The sequence below is a fragment of the Pantherophis guttatus genome, chromosome 4, assembly GCF_059756535.1.
Source record: "Pantherophis guttatus breed Tessera chromosome 4, ASM5975653v1, whole genome shotgun sequence".
Taxonomy (NCBI): Eukaryota; Metazoa; Chordata; class Lepidosauria; order Squamata; family Colubridae; genus Pantherophis; species Pantherophis guttatus.
The window spans coordinates 46,498,771-46,517,746 of NC_142066.1; the positions used below are offsets into that span (position 1 = coordinate 46,498,771).

The 18,976-nt window shown below is 39.3% G+C and overlaps 1 protein-coding gene across 3 annotated transcripts in view; it reads left to right on the forward strand.

Moving 5' to 3' along the window:
• The window catches only part of SKAP1 (src kinase associated phosphoprotein 1), a 443,107-nt gene that overhangs the window by 349,295 nt on the left and 74,836 nt on the right, over positions 1 to 18,976 (forward strand). For all 3 annotated transcript variants that reach the window (XM_034415558.3, XM_034415557.3, XM_087892076.1), the window contains one exon: positions 6,015 to 6,245. In XM_034415558.3, coding sequence (XP_034271449.1) covers positions 6,015 to 6,245 — 231 coding nt within the window. The remainder of the gene's footprint in view (positions 1 to 6,014; positions 6,246 to 18,976) is intronic.

An 18,976-nucleotide genomic window follows, 5' to 3' on the forward strand; every position in this document is an offset into this window, starting at 1 on the left:
TTTTTTTGCAGCTGCAGCAAACTGCTGGCTCATACTTATGAGTCCTATGGTCCTTTAGGACCCCTAGATCCTTCTCACAATTACTACTAGGTACCCAGGTACCCAGTGTTCTACTCTGTGCATTTCTGTTCTGACCTAGGCTTCCTGATATAGTAAAAAGCACACAATTAGTCCCAAAACTCCTTTTTTTATTTTAATGGCTGTGAATTCCTTTCATTCACAGCAGGTGCTGAATCACAAAGTGTTTATGAATAGTCCAACAGAAGTCTGCCGCAGTCCTTTGGATAAACACCCACCTTTATCTTCTTTGACATGCTGCCAAAGACCTAATTGGCAATTATCTTGGCAAGGCCAAATAGAAACACAGAGTCAAAAACAGAGCTTCAAAGTGCAAACTGACACCATCCACAAAGTTGCTTCCTGAAAAGGCCCACATGCCTTTGCTCTTCCTTTATGTTTTATGGGAGGGGCCAATCATCTCCAAGCCTTACTCCTGAGTCGTCCCTTTTGTTTTAACTGTTTTTGCTTTCTGGCAGCTCTGCACATGTGCGCACTAGGAACAGGCTCCCCCTGTTTCTCTGCCTCTCTGATGTCCGGATTCTGAAGGCTCCAGAGTTGGCACAAAACTCCCAGATGGCCCTGTCCCCATCTCTGCCTCTGATGCAGAGCCCTCATCTGAGCCTTCCCCAGACTCCAGGATTGGCCCACGTTCCTCCCCAGCCTCCTCACTGTCCAACTCTGCTACTGGCTCCACAGGCTGCTGGTGGATCACAACAATTTGTTTTTTCTTGCCGAAATGAAGAACCTTACTTTTCTCACCACTGAATTGCATCTTATTGGATAGGGCCCAAAGCTGTCAAAGTCTTCTAAATCTTGAGTCTATTTTCCAAGGTGTTGCCAATTTCCCCAGCTTGGTGTGGTCTGCAAATTTGATTAGTTTCCCTTCTATTGTCTTATAGATAGATAGATAGAATAGACAGAATTTTTTATTGGCCGATGTGATTGGACACACAAGGAATTTGTCTTTGGTACATATGCTCTCAGTGTACAGAAAATATACATTTGTTAAGAATCATAAGGTACAACACTTAATGATAGTCATTGGGTACAAATAAGCAGTCAGATCATACTAGGAAACAATTAATATAAATCGTAAGGATACAGCAACAAATTACAGTCATACAGTCATAAGTGGAAGGAGATGAGTGATAGGAACGATGAGAAGATTAATAGTAATAGTAATGCAGACTTAGTGAATAGTTTGATTGTGTTGAGGGAATTATTTGTAGAGCAAAGAGATGGTGTTCGGGGAAAAACTGTTCTTGTGTCTAGTTGTTCTAGTGTGCACTGCTCTATAGTGTTGTTTTGAGGGTAGGAGTTGAAACCATTTATGTCCAGGATGCGAGGGGCCTGTAAATATTTTCACAGCCCACTTTTTGACTTGTGAAGTATACAGATCCTCAATGGAAGGCAGGTTGGTAGTAACTGTTTTTTTCTGCAGTTCTAATTATCCTCTGAACTCTTTGTCTGTCTTGTTGGATTGCAGAACCAAACCAGACAGTTATAGAAGTGCAGATGACAGATTCAATAATTCCTCTGTAGAACTGTATCAGCAGCTCCTTGGGCAGTTTGAGCTTCCTAAGATAGCACAGAAAGAACATTCTTTGTTGTGCTTTTTTGATGACGTTTTTCATGTTAGGTATCCATTTTAGGTCTTGAGATATGATAGAACCTAGAAATTTAAAGGTCTCTACTGTTGATACTGTGTTGTCTAGTATTGTAAGAGGTGGTAGTATGGGAGGGTTTCTCCTAAAGTCTACCACCATTTCTACGGTTTTGAGTGTGTTCCATTCCAGATTGTTCCGGTCACATCACGAGGCTAGTTGTTCAACCTCCCATCTGTATGCGGATTCATCATTGTCTCGAATGAGACCGATCACTTTATTAAAAAAGGCAACAAGGTTTGCCTCTAAATTCTCCACCTTCTCTTCCACCAATCCAGTCAGTTTACACTTGATGCAGATATAATTTGAGTTCTCCATAAGCAGAAAAACAAGCATGGCACAAACCTTGCAGGACACTATGGTGCTAGCCTCTTTACCCATGACTTTGTTATTGTCCATATAAATGCTGCAAATAAATCCAAGGCAAACTGAATACTGTTATCTATATTTACCATACTTTTCAAGTCTTTCCCTTGTTGTGAAAGATAATTCAACTTTTTAAAAAAATATTCTTCTGCTCCTTCTAAAGGAATAGAAAAAGCAAAGGCGAAGTTCTCTAGTTCTTCATATGGTGGCTAAGAGAGCTATGCTCCTGCCCTCTCTTTCCTTAAGTTTGTTCAGGAAGAATTTGACCTATTTGACCAACAGAAGATCAATCTGTCATCCAGACTTTGTATATTTCCACCTCATAGCTTTATTCTTAAAAACCACATAGATAGATTTTCTCCAGAACTATCTGTCCCTAATCTGGCCTATTCAGGTCATCCAATAGGGCACCCATTCCAAGGTTTTTATAATTACCCTATCAAGTGCTAATCTGTGGTATATTTCTTGACTGCTACTTCATTTATTGTTGATAGCTTGATCCTCAAAGGCAGAAGCTACTCACTATTTATTGATTTAAGGGTGGCTACTGTAATTATTATCAGTATAATTATTAGTATGGTCTTTTTATATTTAATCTTAGCATATTTTTCACTGTACTCCTTTTATTATTAGAGCTTCCAAATCATTTCCATTTTCAACTGTTAGAGTAGTCTCATAAGCATAGAGCATCTTACTGATGTTTCTTACTCAATTCAATCGATTTATTACAGTCTTAGACCAGAGACCAGAACAAATAAAAACACTCAGTATATATAGAATTAAAAATTCTAGTATAAAATAATAAATAATGATTAAAAATTATAATAAAACCCAGTCTGTCAATTATACATGGTCTGACTATACTACAGTTATAATCCATAAACTGTGTGGCCCGTTGTAGGTTCAATGCTAAAAGGGAAAGGACTAAGCAGTGCAAGGATTTGCCACAATTGTTATATAACATCACTATGGTGGAGAAGACACGTGTTTGCAATGAATCCCGAGTGCTGCTGTGCAGAATCTGGCCACCAGCACTGTAATTATGGACTGTTCATCCTTGATGCAGCCACTGAAGATTGATAGTGAGGAACAGCCTGGATACCTAGCAGTTATTGGCAGAATATGTTTTTTCCTAATCTCCATATAAATACTACAAATTCAAAATCTTGTTCATCTTCTTCCAGTTCAGCCTCTTTCAATATACATTCAGCATACACATTGAATGAATAGAGAATATACAGCCTTCACTCACTTATTTTTTTACCTAAAGCCAATCTTTTTGCCATATTCTGTCAGGACTGTGGGTTCCTAACTATATATAGATTTGACATGAGGACAATGATATTTTAAAAACTTATTCCACATGGTCAACATGACTGAAGAGCTTTCTGTAATTAGCAAAGTACATGTTAACTTTTTTGTATTCTTTGGTTTTCTCAATTATTGAGCAATTAGCAGTAATTGTTCTTGTTCCTTGGCCTTTTCCAAAACTAGGGTGAGAATCTGATATCTCCCTTTCCACTTACAGCTCTAATTTGCATTAGATGATCATGCCAGAAATTGTTTGGGTAGAACTGTGTGACCAGTGAGCTTAAATTCCTAAGAAGTTTGGATATGTGTCTGTATTTAAAATAGATTCCCTATCATCATACAAAAACATCTGCATACACTTCTAAGAATCTTCGTTATGGATCTATTTTTCAATAGATATCTTGAACTCATTCAGAACAATCATAAAAACACAGTGATAAGCTTGTCTGAAAGTCACAGAAAAATTAAGGCAAGTTTAGTCAAAACCTCCAAATTGGGCGACTTTGTTCTAAGAGTTTCCTTACTAATTTTGAGGCTTTTGTCAACTAAAGACTAACATCAAAGATAATCCCATTTATCCTTAAAAAATACATCACCTAAGTAGAGAAATCCTGATTGACCCAAAGTTATGTAAGAAGTTTAATGACGAACAGATTTCAATCAGATGTTTTTGGATAAAATCCAGTACTTTATCTCCACATACACACAGTATTGTTCCCCCCCCCTACATTCACACACTATTGTGAGATATACAGGTTGCTCTGGAGCTCTTCTTAGTATGGTTCAATCAGGGTTTTCTATTACATGGAAGAATTTGGTGGTGAATACATTGATGTGCAATGCACCTAGTCTTCTGACCTCTTTATTCTTGCAGTGAACATGAGAATAATTTGAACCTTCACCAATCAAATGGCAATATTTGGTAGTTATTGAACTTCCAACAGGTTGTTACATGGCTAGTTATGATAGTACCTGTCCAATAAACATACTTAAAAGAAAAGAAAACCAGGTGATGTGTGGAAACTATAAACAAAATGAATTTAGGGAAATTTAGGTTTTGCTGAAGAAATAGAGAGAGAAGTTTAAAGAATACATAACTAAGAAGAAGAGGTTTTTTAAAGCACAGGCAAGGATAACTATGGTAGAAAAGCAATGAGCTTCTAAAAGTACACCCTCATATCCAAATCATGATATACAAGTTAGCACATTTTGATCATAATTTAATGCTCAAGATGGGGATAATGATTAAAGATATTTCTCCCACATTTTTCCTTGTTTAAAGGAAATGTATATAAGCCTTAATCCACTTTCAATATTCATAGATTAGTTGATTATTTTAGACATGATTAAAAATTCCAGATCTATGATCTTGTCATCTGAACTGAGACAAATCTACTCGAAATCCAAAACATGACATCTTCTTCTCTTCTCTTGTTTTTGTTTTATTTTATTTTGTACTTTTTTCAGGGTTTATTCCTCCCAACTTCCTGGATACCTTTTAGGCATATAAACCAACCTGATAATAGTGAAACTTAGTGTGTGGGATGGATTAATCAAAACCTAAAATCACATTTCCACTTTGGTAAAGACATTTTCTGAGTTATAAACAATGCATGCTCTCAAAGCGTCCTCTGCTGGTCAGGATGCAAAGACCGTATTGTGAATGCTATTTAAGGTGCTACGATAGAAAATAAAAATTATTATTGCTTTGTTGTTTTTGTTAGTAATCTACATTTTTCACTCTAAAAATTCATTGATGAGGGGACCAAATTTCATTTATAGGTTGTTATGTTTATAGATACTCTGAATAATATCCTCCTAACACCCTGCCTGTGAGAATTACAGATTCAAGATGTATCTGCATTAATATTTAAGACTCTCTTATCTGTTATGGGATTCCCTTGCACTGAATTGCATAGTTAGTTCTAGTTTCAACTCACAAATGTATAAATATAATAGGAGATGGCATGTTAACATTTCATGCTATGTTAATAAATTTATAACAAGTAACTCTGCTGGCTTTACTGCTGCCACCATGCCACATCAGAAACTGCCAAACAGCTAATCAGTGCACTGGGCACCATGGTTGAACTCTGCTTTCAACTGGGTTGCAAAATTCAGAAAATATAACAATTTCATGAACCAGAACAAGTCAGCTGCAGCGCACCACTGATTGTGTGGTATGTGTACTATATGCATAGCAGAGGTTGTTTTATTACATTTTTAAAGTTTTATGTGTCTTCATGAATTTGCAATACTGTAATGGGAATAAGGATCTCAGCAGAGTGTGGTCTACTAGGCTGTTAGAGTTAAGTTACTTCCTTTCAGAACATTTATTTTGATTGTTATGGGGGGATGAAAGTTGTATCCTTTCGTTTTTCTTTATGATTGTGCATGGATTTGGCCACCTGATGAAATTCCAGAGGGGTATTGCTAACCTTATTTTTAGCAAGCAAGTAGTAATGTTATTGAATCTGCCAAGTACATGGTAGATTCTTAGCTCTCTCTCTCTTTCCCTGTCTCTCTCCCTCTCTCTCTCTCTCTCTTTCTCTCTTCCTCCCTCCCTCCCTCTCTCTTTTCATAGGTTATTTTTTCTTCTTTTTTATCTTTCAGATATGAACTCCTTCATTATCCCCTGTGAGGAAGAAGAGGAGGAGGAGGAAGAAGAGGAAGAAGAAGAAGAGAAAGAAAAGGACTACCATAACACTGATAAAGAAGAGGCCTATGATGACATAGAGAGTTTTGATACCCCAAGTGTAACATTTAATCAGGATTCCACTTTGGACCTGGAAAAAGAGGAGACCATGATGCAGGGCAAAGAGGGCATTTATGAAGTTCTTCCAGGTGAGCCATTCAATTTAGGAATACTGGAAGTCTTAGTTTTAACACATTTGTAGGGCAGTACTTTGGAGACGACTAAGTTTACTTATATTTTAAAGAACCCGTATAACTCTTTTGTCAATGAAATATTTTACTCAAACTAATTTATACAAAATACCAGGCTTATACCAATTTGCAACTGAAAGTCAGTAAAAAAAAGTCAGATTAGAAATATGTATGAATTATCTCAATTGGCTGGAAAAATAATTAGATTATTTGAAAGGACAGAATGACATATATCACCAGATTATTTTCTCTGCTCTTCATTTTATATGTGACAGGCTTTTCTACAAATTCTGGGCCTAATACACCTAAGCTATATGCTGACAATGACTACTTGCCACCAGGTTTAATTTTGGTGCATTCTAGTTTCCTGAACCTATTGATCCTTTCAGTTTTATGTTATTTTCAGCATATAGCATGAAAACAGAAGTATAATCAGGAGGATTCTATGAAACAACCTTTCAATCTCCCATTTGTAAAATACATCTAAAATTGTTTTGACTATTTGCAGATCAGGTATCAAGAACATGTCTATACTTCTATGTTGGCATGTCTAGAGTAAAGAGCTGTCAGCCAGTTGGTGCTTGTCTTATGCAAATAAAATAAGGCAGTTTTTTCAGCCAAAAATTGAGTATCTCATCCCAATCACAAGTTCCACTCAATTCATTCCAAAAACAAGCATTCCCTCCCTCTGTTTATTAAAACAAAAAGTAAATTGTTAAAATATTCCCTCTCCTGCAGTTCATGTATTTCTGCATGAATGTTTATCCACTGCTTTGCAAAAACATACCATAGGTAAATTGAGGAAATGTTTTTCGGTGCAGAAATATAAGGGCTTACAAATATAAATAATTGCACTGAAAAGCCTCCAATGCTTCCCCATCATGGCAGCAAATCTCTATTATCTTTCAAAACCAACATGTATTATCACTATGTCTCAAAGGTGCTTTTTCAAAAGGCAACTGTACTGTTTATTTTGTTTTGTTTTGTTTTTTGAGAAGACGTTTTGCTTCTCATTCAAGAAGCTTCATTGGTTCTGGCAGGATGGTACCGCCAATGGAAAGATTAGTTCTGACAGGAGGGGGGGAGCAGGTTGGAAGGATCATATTTCTTTGCAGTCATCTGGTCATTAGCACTCTGAGAGCTCTTGAAGCCACTTGGGGGTTTATTTGTGCCCTCAGGGTCACATGTATCAGAGTGCAAATAGGGGTTGAATCTTCTTGAAACTGTTGAAAGGACTGCATTGTAGACAGGAGATAGGTGGTATCTTATTCTTCCTCCTCTTTTGAGAGAGGGCTGCTCAATGTTAATGTAAATTTCTGGGCTGAAAGAGTATGTCCCTGTTCAAGGATAAAAAAAGTATTGTTACAAGGTTAGGTCATGTTCTTAAATTCCCAGTGTTGATATCATGCGATTGACAGGATGGGGTTCATATGGTACCAGTGCCAAAATATTAATACTAAGACTTAGCTGTTCTTTGGAAGGCCTCTGGAAAGACTGTGTTGTTCCAGAGCAAGGAAGTGTACTTCATCCTCATACAAATTCAATATCACTTGAAAACTGATTGTAAAAAAAAGGTTTCAGATTAGGGATTTTGAAAGCTGAGATTCATGAGATACTGAATTCTGTGAAGTTTATTTGTATCAATATCTGGTGGACTCAAAAAATAAATGGAACTCTTGGGGTAAGCAACACATAGAGACATAGATCTATCTGTACAAATGAGTAATGTCTTTATAAGCAAAGGCAATGTAGAAGCCAAGGCAGTAAAAAAGTCTGAAGAATAATACAGGAGTTAATTTTCTTAAAAGGGAGAAAGTTACCTTTACAATCTTTGTTTTCACATTGTGTGAGGAGAACTTATTTGAAATAATAGGTTGCTAAATTAGGCAACAAAACTATTGATCATACATCAATTAAATAAAGAGAGCAACTATTTGAGCCTGCAAGCAGAGCTTTTTGCCTCTTCTGTCTCAAAACCTGTTATAAATCATTCCTCTGCCCCTTCTGCTTCTTCTGGTAGCTGTTACATTTCAAATGCAAGGGAGAGAGATTTCTAGGTCATTAAGAAAAACATTCCCTGTCATTAAAGCTACTTCATCAATTCCCTGATTACTCATAAGGCTATAAGGTGAAATCATAATGATAGGTTCATTCATGCTAATCAGCACACAACCAAATTCATAGGAATGTTCATTCACTTTTCTCACTGTTAAAATGAGGGGGCCAATCTGAGACAATAGGATTAGTAATCCATACTAAATCATAATTCTGCCCAGTGCACATGGAGAACGGCAAATTTGTTCCACCAGTCTGATTGGGATTTCTTAGTGTTTTGATGCAGGATAATCTGCATATCAGTTTCATTCTGCATATAGAAAGAACTTACCTTTCTATACATGCTCATATCTTTTCTTGTGCGTGTAACACAATCACACAAAAGGTCTAGACATGTTCTTCATTTATGAAATACCTTACTATTCCTAAATGAGGACTCCAGGATCATTGTGGAAAGTCTATTTTGAAGCTCCTTGGGGGTTATAACTTCTTCTTTGTAAAGATATTTATTGAAATAAAAAAATAAGAAAGATAGCAACCATATGAGAATTTTATTTTTTTTTATTTTTTTGGCTAGGATTGCAATGGATCCAGACTCCTTGTACCTACAAACTCTTTGCAAAGTCTAAAGTATCTGGTATACAAATCACTGCACATACTTAAAAAGAGAAACCCAAGCCATACATTGCTAAACTCGATGGTCTCCTCAGACAAATATTCTGGGCAAAAATAGCAATTCGATAAGGATAAAGAATCTGGCAACCTCATTTCTGAGATCCAGGGACTAGCTTTCAAGCCTTGGCAGCATTCCTTTCTGTCATTCCCAATCCTTCAGACATGATGCAGAGTCACTGCCATAAAGTTCACAAGAGTACTGCATCTCTGAATTGAATACCAAAGAATGGTGAGATGGATAGGAACCATGCTTTTTTGAATATTGATTCATGTAAAAGTGATAGATTATTATCTTTTTCATCTAGCTCCTTTTCAATGTCTCATATTTCTCAGAGGGTTTTCTCCCTCTCCCCGAGGCCATGACTAGAAAAAAGGGAAAGAGAGATTCTAAGTGCTATCAGCATCCGAAGAAGACAAGATAGAAAAAGCTTTAGAAAATCTTTCAGAGAAAATTCTTTCCCTGATCCCAGTGCAAAAGATAATTAATAAAGGACAGTGGAGTTTTGTCCTTTGAGTATTCTATTCCTCATGGGTTAGGATTTTCCAATTTTGCATAAATATTAATATCTAAATACCAAACTATGTTAAAAGGCAGGGCAGGCACTTTACAATATCTTTGCCAGAGTCTTTTTTAATGATTGCAACATAGAAAAAACATTTTTTCCCAAGGTATTAGTTTACCATCTGATGCAAACTTCAGAAGAAAGATTCTGGAAAAGAAATTGGTTACTTCCATCCTGTATTTGAGTCTTTAAGTTATGAACCACCGTTGGAAATACAAAAATTATTATGAACATGATTTTCTATTCTTACATTATTCTTGGTTCATTCTTATAAGATAAAAATGTCTAATCAATAGTTTATTTATTTATTTAATTCCTTAGTTAGGATCCTCAGTTTGAAAATTTCTATGCGTTCTATGGAAGCACTAGCTACCATATTTTTCGGAGTATAAGTTGAACCTTTTTCCCCCCAAAATGAGGGTGAAAATCTGGGTGTGTCTTATACTCCGAATGTAGCCCTGCCCAGCCTCTCAAACGGAGGTTTCAGAGGCTGAAAAAAGGCTCAGAAATGAAGCCTCAGAAAAAAAGCCTTCAAACAGAGCTTCAGGGAAAAAATCCTCTGAAAGGAAGCTTCAGGAAAAAAAGCCTCTGAAACAGCGCTTCAGAAAAAAATGAAGTTTCAGAGGTTTTTTTTCTAAAGCTCTGTTTCGGAGGCTTTCAGAGGCAGGAAAAAAAGTTTTTCAGAAGAGTTTCAGAAGTTTCAGAAGCTGAAAAAAAAGCAATACACAGAGCTCACAACCAACAAACCTTTTGCTAAAATTCACGTCTGGGAACAGCTGATTGGGGATATTCCGGGAGGCCAATCCACCCACCAATCAGCTTTTTTTTTTTATTTTCCTCCCCAAAACCTAAGATGCATCTTATACTCTGAAAAATATGGTATTTTAAATTCAGGAATGATCTCAGTGAGATTTGATAAATAAAAACATAGACACTTCTTCCCCTGCTTTTTTTATAGAATCTACACTTTCTGAGGTCAGCAATCTAACTGATAGATCAAACAATTATTTAATAATTCAGTGCCTGTAAACCTACCTTCCTAAAAAGTGTACCCTAGAGTTAATAAGTAGTAGCAAACCTGACATCTCTCCAAGAATACCATTGTGTAAAACAATCAACCATCTGATTGTCAAGCTCATGCATGGACTTTCACATCAGCTATACTGTATATGTATGTGGAGGATAAAACTGTGGATAATAACATTTCACATCAGTTTTTATTTCACAATCAAATTACTTCATTTACTGGGACAAGAGATAACCTAGTATAACTTTAAAAATAAAATACTCTAAAGATGCTCAGAAGCACTCAGTTTGTTAATCTCTCATACATGCCAGCTCAGATTTAGGTTTAAAGAAGGTCTGGTAGTTGTGGCAAATTAAATCCCTCCCATGATCTGATTGAAGAAGATTTCTCATCCTTCTCCTCACCCCACTTTGTTTGGTATCCTATCCACCCCTCTCTTCAACTTGCAGATTCTAAAGATATTGTGAAGCCATATGTCCATGCTGTGTACAACTGCACAGTTCTTCCATTCATACAGTATATCCCTTCCCCCAAGTCGCCAACTGATATACTGAAGTAGGCCTGCATTTGGGGCAGATCCTCCAAGGAGCTGTGTTTTAATGTTGCAATTTGATTCAATTTTCCACTCTATAAAATTACCCATCATTGTTCGTTGCTTCCTAACAGACACCTTCACTCTTAATTTAACAATCCTATCGAATTCTGCCTCGGAAATTGGAAAAATTTATCACCTGTGAAATTTTATTTTTCCTTGGTTGTATCTGTTTTTGTAAAACTTCATTAGCGACGATGACTTGCTGAGGAAATTATCTTTCTGACTCTCTCCTTCTTCTAAGCAGTTCATTCTGTTCCATTCTTAAAAAAACACTCAAACACAACTGAGAATTTTATTTGCATAATAAAAAGCATGCCATACAAACCCAGAAACAAATAAAAAATGTATCTGCTGAGTTTTTGGGGTTCCTGCGATAGATCAGATCAATGGCTCATTTCAAATTTCATCCTTTCTTCTGATGACTAACCAGGTACATTCATGGTAGGATGGTAATTTCCAGGCTCTATTTAGCCCCTCGTCATAGCCAGCAAATACTAAGCAAGTAAATTTTGTCTGGGCACTTTTTCAGTCTGCTGTTCTCTGTATCCATGCAGCTCTTGAATGGTGACAATTTCAAAATCCTGTGGCAATGAGTTTCAGAGATTGCTTGAAAATCCTGCCTTATTTATGGATACAAAATCCTGCCTTATTTTGGATACAAAATGTATCCAAAATCTGGGACCTATGACTCAAAAGGGAATGAAATTTGGGGAAGTTGTAGCTACTTCAGGGCTACTGGGTAGTGCTGCACTGCTGGGCTATTGCTGTGATTACATGAACTTTATTTTCGATGTTTTTTGACAGTTTCCCAACCGGTCTCACATTCCCTTGCTCCCTTTCCCACCCATTTACCTCCTTACTGGATAAGATAGGGAAGGGAAGAGTAAAGGAAAGAGGAACAAGAAAGGAAGAAAAAAGGACGCAACCATGGCACTCCCTTCCTGGTCCATGCCACCCCCTCACTAGTTTCCCTATCTGTGCCACTTCAGGCACACTCTCCATTCTCCACTGCCCTCCTGCCTTATCATGCAGCATCTCTTGTATATCCCTATGTATCCACCCTGATCCACACTGCCCCCCATACGCCTTCTGTGACCCATAGCTGACATCTCGTTTGTCCCCATGAATTCTTTCCAACCCACACAGCTCACCATAAACATTCTCTGCTTATGAGCACCTCTTTGATAACCTCCATACACCCTTCCCAAACTGTGCCATTGCTTCATTTGCTGTCCCTGACCTGCACAGCACCTCTTGCACATTACCAAGCACTCCTAGGCATCCTTCTCAACCCACACTACTCCTGGCATGCCATCCCCCCTGGCATGGCACCTTTCCCATACACCCAGGTAACTCCCATGTATTCTTCTTCTCCCATGCTGCTTCTGCGCACCCTATCTGACCTGCACAGCACCTCTCACGGATCCCCGGACTACCATTCGTGATCTAAACCATATCCCATGCTCTCCTTGACCCCCACAGCATCTCTGGTGCACACCCATATAGCCTTTCCAATTCACATGGCACCTCTTGCAGACACCCATGTATCATTTTTAACCCCTGGTTCCCCACACCCCCTCACTTCCTTCCCAACTAAGAGCAACCACTTACCTGGCTGCTAGCCTTGGAATTGCAACTTCCTGTTGACTTTTTCTTGCATTGAAAGTAAATGGGAAAACTAGCAGAAATTTGAAGAAGGAAGAGAGGGAGAATATTTCCAATATTCCTTGCCAACTGTCCATAAGGAAACTTAATGAAGAAGTTAGTAGGAAGATGGAAATTGCTCCCATTCCCACTGCTTGTTTGCCCAGCAGCGGTCATTCTGCTTCTCTATTTAGGTAAGGAAATATCTCTCAGCAGGGCATGGATTATCTAGTGTTAACCTTAAAACTGAGAATAATATAAATGTGTTGGGTTTGTATACTGGAAGTTGGTATGAAAGAGATCTTAGTGTAGTAACAAACCACATGCCTTGAATGTACAAGGCTCCAGTTTATTCCAATATCTCCTTATAGGATATTTGAAATGTATTTGAAAAGGAATATTTTTGCCACTGAGTCTTAATCTACTAAGTGTAAGAACCTAATTTAAAACATCACAGATACATGGCAATCTGGCCTCCAGTTCAAAGACTTCCAATAAAAGAAAGCCCATCACAGTTCTAGATAATTCAACATGTGGTCAAACTGATCTTATTATTAAGAATTGTTTTATAATATTAAAATGGGATTAGCCTTGCTGTAATTTATAGCCTTGTTATAATTTAAAGCCATCATTCTGTATTCTACATTCTGGGATGTTAGGTGATGGCTTATTTTTTTTCAGGTATTTGAGTACTATCATATACCTCTTCAAGTCTTCTCAGAGCTATGCATGCTTCCAGCTCCTTCAGTCTCTCTTCACATGGCTTACTTTCTACTTTCATTATTATTCTTGTTTACTATCTCTTAAGGTGTTTAAAACATTTTAAAATGTATTGTCCAGCACTGGGCACAGTAATCAATCAAGGTTATTTTTTCAAGATGGAATAAATTGAAATTTATTAAATAAATTCTAATTTACAACAAATAAATTAATTCCTATAACTTGAAATCTAAGCTTCCATTGTTGATACCCAGCATCAAACTTTGTAACACCCAACCCAATATCTGTTCTGCCCCAGCTACGGACCCCAAAGAACACACACACACAAAGTTTGTAAAAACTTAATTTACTAAAATAACTCAGTCTTTTTCAAAACAAAGGCTGTTAATAAACTTTCTTAACAGCCTACAAGAAACCAAAGATAAAATAATCACAATCTTACTAAGGATGGCAGAAAGCCCAGAAGCAATTTGCAGAGAATCCAGACATGAAGGAGAGTGAACTAAAGTTGTTCTCTACTAATTCCTCCTTAAATAGGCTAAGGGAATGGCCAATTAGTCCCAAGCCTTTTCCCAAGCCACTCCTGCCTTTTGGCAGCTCTGCACACCTGTGCATCGAGAAGAGGCTCCTCCTCTTCATCCTCTTCACTTAAAGGAGCTTCTGGCTCCACATCTTCTCCAGCCTCCTCATTGTCTGACTCGAGTGCCAGCTGCACAGGCTGCTGGCGCAGCACCACACCAGCCTCCTTTTTGTCAGAATCAGCTACAATCCACACAGGCTGCTGACGGGCCACAATACCTCTCTCCACTAATGAGTTATCTTTTAGATATGATTTTAAAGCCATATATGTATATCACACAACTTGTGTGTGTCGGTTGGCTAGGGAATTCTGGGAAGCCTTGTTTGTTTTGTTTTGTTTTGTTTCATTTTTTAATATCGCACCCATCTCACTCTCAAGTGACTTCATCCTCTGAATTGGAATCTACCCATCTTAAAGTGGTTAAGGTTGAAAAACACTGCAGTAGATGATGATTGAGGTGATGAAATAATGACTAGTAGCGTATATATAACCAACATAAATAATTTTAAAAATAGACATGATTTCAATAATAAAAATAAAATTTATCTACCTATATAAAGACTAGGAATGTTAGCTACATTAAACAATTATTCCAACATCTATGAAACAACATTAGAATATCCCAGCCTTTCATGCCAACTGGAATGCAGTAGCAAAATTTTACTGGTTTTCTTAATGACAAAAGGACAGATATTCAGAATGCCAAGAGAAACTATTTCCAGAAGAAGGGCAATACGTAATTAAGAGTAGGCTGTCCCACAGCTACCCAGATCTGGATCCCTATAATTATCTTAACTATTAGGCCATCCCATCCATACCTCTGGATTGTTTATTCTTCAACAGCCCCACCCCGTTTATCTTAAAAATAAATGGTTTTCTGCAATTAATTTTCACCTACAACCATGTTCAAACTGTCATAATTCCCACCCCTATTTCTGTCATTTTTGCCCAGCATTTTTATAGAGGGTAAATCCTTTTTTCAATTTCCAAGTAGATACTAGACCAGTTAACACTTTTGTGATTGTATCTTCCAGAAGAAAAGCGTAACTGAATTTCTTCCAGAAAGTCTCCACCCATTATGAATTTTTGAGGCATGCAACTGGGAAAGCCTGGCATTTAATTACAATATCATGGTTTCAGCTGAAATGCTGCACTTTGTCTTAGATTCCATTATTTTAATCAACTGCAGTGCAGCTAGAGCCTGACTAGCTAACATCAATTAAAACAATGCTGCAATAGTATTAACTACAATACTGGACTACTGCAGTGCATTTTATATAGGGTTGCTCTTGTATGTAATTTGAAACTCCAGTTAAATCAAAATGTGGAAGCCAGTTTTATCCTTGGGGCTACTTATACGATACTGTGCATGTTCTTAAATATTGGATCTGGCTGTACATAGGTTTCAAGCAAAATATAAAGTACTGTTTTTCACTTTTAAAACCTAAATTGTAGAGATGTGCAAAATGTTTTGAATTTGAAACATTTTGAACTCAAAACTTCATATTCAAATTATGTTATGCTGACTTACCAGAAATACTAACTATTTCAGAAGTGTTTCAAAGTCAAAATAGCACTATTTCTGACTTGGACATACTTTCAGAATACTTAGAACAGAGGTCGGCAATCTTAAATACTCAAAGAGCCACAAAGGTCCTAACCGGAACCTCCCTGTTCAATTCTGGAGCTGACCAGAAGTCCGGTTCCCCCACCATAGAGTCTCCTCCTAGTGCGATGTCCTTTTTCTTCTACCAGTCCTAACCAAAAGCCTTATCAATTGTGGAGCTGACCAGAAAACCCGCCCCTTTCCATAGAGTCTCCTCCTGGCACGCCCTGCTTTCCCCACCCCCAACCGGAAGCTCCTCTCAAAATTGTGGTGCCGATCAGTGACAGACAGCAGAGGCATGAAAGAGCCACATGCAGCTCCAGAGCCGCTGGTTGCTGACCCCTGACCTAGAATCGTGTCAGAACTCTTTTAATAAGCTTAGAGTAACTGCTCAAACTAGAAACATTGTTTGAAGTAAGGTGTTTGTGTTAAATTGTTGCAATATATACTGAGGCAACTCACGATTGTAACTGTAACTCTTTATTGCTTCACCATGTAATTGTAACTGTAACGGCTCAGCTAGAAAATGGCAATTGACAGCTCTTATATATGAACAGCTCAACCGCTCCAGCCAATGGCTAACAAAGAATCTCCCGTGCGCATGACGTCATCGGTTTCATCCAATAACAACACTCCAACTATAACTAAACCCTGATAGACATAACACCCCTCCCCTCCTGGATCACGCAAGTGTAATCATTAAGGTACGCCGGGCGCCTGCGTATTTGTCCGGACTGCCATAGTTCAGGTTCGATAACAGGTGCAGCTGATTCCGGCATGGATGGAGAAAACAATGGTACAATTGACGGAGTGTTCCCTGGAACAGACTTCCCAGCCTCGGACTCGACCTCAGGTAAGTTGAGCCACTGCTGGCTCCTCGCGGCGCCCCGCGTTAAGTTTTCATTTGCTTGTGAACTTAGCGTTGGACCTGGCACAGAACTTAGCGGTGTTGTAGGAGATGGACTCACGACCTCTGCCAGGTTTTTTTCTAACACACGTTTCCGTAACTGGTCCACGTGTCTCCGCCAGGTTCTGCCATCAACGAGCAGGACCCTGTAAGAACAGGGACCCGATACTTGTATAATCTGTCCCGGCAACCAAAGGGGGTCGCCCCCATAGTTTCATGCAAAAACCTGGTCCCCCTCTTTAAACACCCTAGATGGCAAATAGCCTGCTGTAGGCCGGTCTGAGTTGTATAAAGGATGCAGACGGTCAAGTGTTGTTCGTAAACGGCGGCCCATCAGCATCTCAGCAGGACTTCGATTAGTGCTTGAACAAGGTGTTGTGTGCTGAGAAAGCAAATATGTGGAAACCCTTTCTTGCCACTCCCGTGGTCCTAGTCTTGCCAGCGCTTCTTTAGTTGACCTCACAGCCCTTTCTGCCAAACCATTACTAGAGGGACAATAAGGGGCAATCTGGGCATGGCGTATTCCTAAACTGGCCAGGAACATTTGAAATGGGGCGGATATCAGTTGTGGGCCATTATCGGACACCAGAACATCCGGAAGGCCATGTGTAGCAAATAATTTATTTAAAACACATATGACGGCCTCTGATGTGATGGATGGCATTATTTCCCCCTCGACCCACCTTGAATACGCGTCCACCACAATAAGGAACTGGCGGCCCATAAAGGGACCAGCAAAATCCAGATGTAGCCGCGACCATGGAGCCCTTGGGAATTCCCACTCCCTGGGAGGAACAGATGGTGCTGCTGGCCTCGACAGCTGACAAGTTTGGCATTTTGCTACCCAATCTGTTATATCCTGATTGATCCCTGGCCACCACACATAACTTCGGCTAAGCCCCTTCATCCTTATGATACCAGGGTGGGCTTCATGCAAACACTCCAAAATAGAGTTACGCAATTTTGGGGGAATAACGACCCTATGACCCCACAAAAGGCAACCCCGGAGGACAGAAAGTTCGTGTTGCCTGAGCCGGAACGGCTTGAACTGCTCGGCCACTTGTCCCAATGGCCACCCCCTTGCCACCCAGTCGAGCACCTGCGCTAACAAAGGGTCAAGTGCCAAGTGGGCGGCAACGTCGATTGCAGATAAGGGAATGGGCAGCTCCTCTACAAGGAGGACAGAAGAGGTCAGTGCAGGGTCCTCCACGGGCAAGGGCAACGGACAGCGGCTCAACGCATCAGCATGCACGATCTCCTTACCCAGGCGGTATCTTAAGGTGTAATTATAAGCTGCTAAAAACTCAGTCCAACAGGACATCCTGGGGGAAAGTATCAAAGGAGTCTGACGGTCCCCAGCTAAGAGCCCCAGAAGAGGCTTATGGTCAGTGACCAAATCAAAATGGCGGCCATAAATATAATCGTGGAACTTCTTTACAGAAGCCACTGCGGCTAGGGCCTCCCTATCTAATTGACTATACTTGTGTTCTGTGGAGGAAAGAGTACGGGAATAATAGGCAATAGGTGCTTCTATTCCATTTGGAAACCTATGGCTAAGGACGGCACCGATGCCAAAAGGGGATGCATCAACTGTTATTACCAGAGGAATGTGAGAACTATATTGTACCAGGACAGCAGAGGATGTTAGTAGGTCTTGGATAGCCCGGAAAGAACAGTTTTCAGCCTCGCCCCAGGACCATGGCGTATTTTTGTCCAATAAATGGGGAAGAGGCTCCACCAAGGTGGCTTTATGGGATAAAAATATGCTATAAAAATTGAGGAGCCCCAGAAATGCTTGCAGGTCAGCTTTGCACGTTGGAACGGCAGCATTTTTATAGCTGCCACCTTTGAGGGAGTAGGGTGGATACCTGTGGCATCAATTAAATACCCCAAAAATTCAACCTGTGGCACACCAATAAAACATTTAGATTTCTTCAATTTTAGGCCGGCCTTCCTGAAGCATAGAAGAATGGCCCTAACACGGCCAACAAGCTCATCCCACGAAGACGCGGAGATGAGCACGTCATCAAAATATGGGACTACGCTGGGAAGTCCTTGTAGGAGGCGCTCCATTAAATTTTGAAATAACCCCGGGGCTATGCTAATACCGAATTGAAGCCATTTGCACTTAAAAGCTCCCCAGTGGGTTACAATCATTTGGGCCTCAGCTGAGGCCTCATCCACTGGAAGCTGCTGATACGCTTGAGCTAGATCAAGCTTAGCAAAAATGGAGCCTGAACCCAGGGAGTGGAGCAAGTGTTGGACTACCGGAACAGGATAGGGGTTGGCTTGTAATGCCCGGTTCAACGTACTTTTA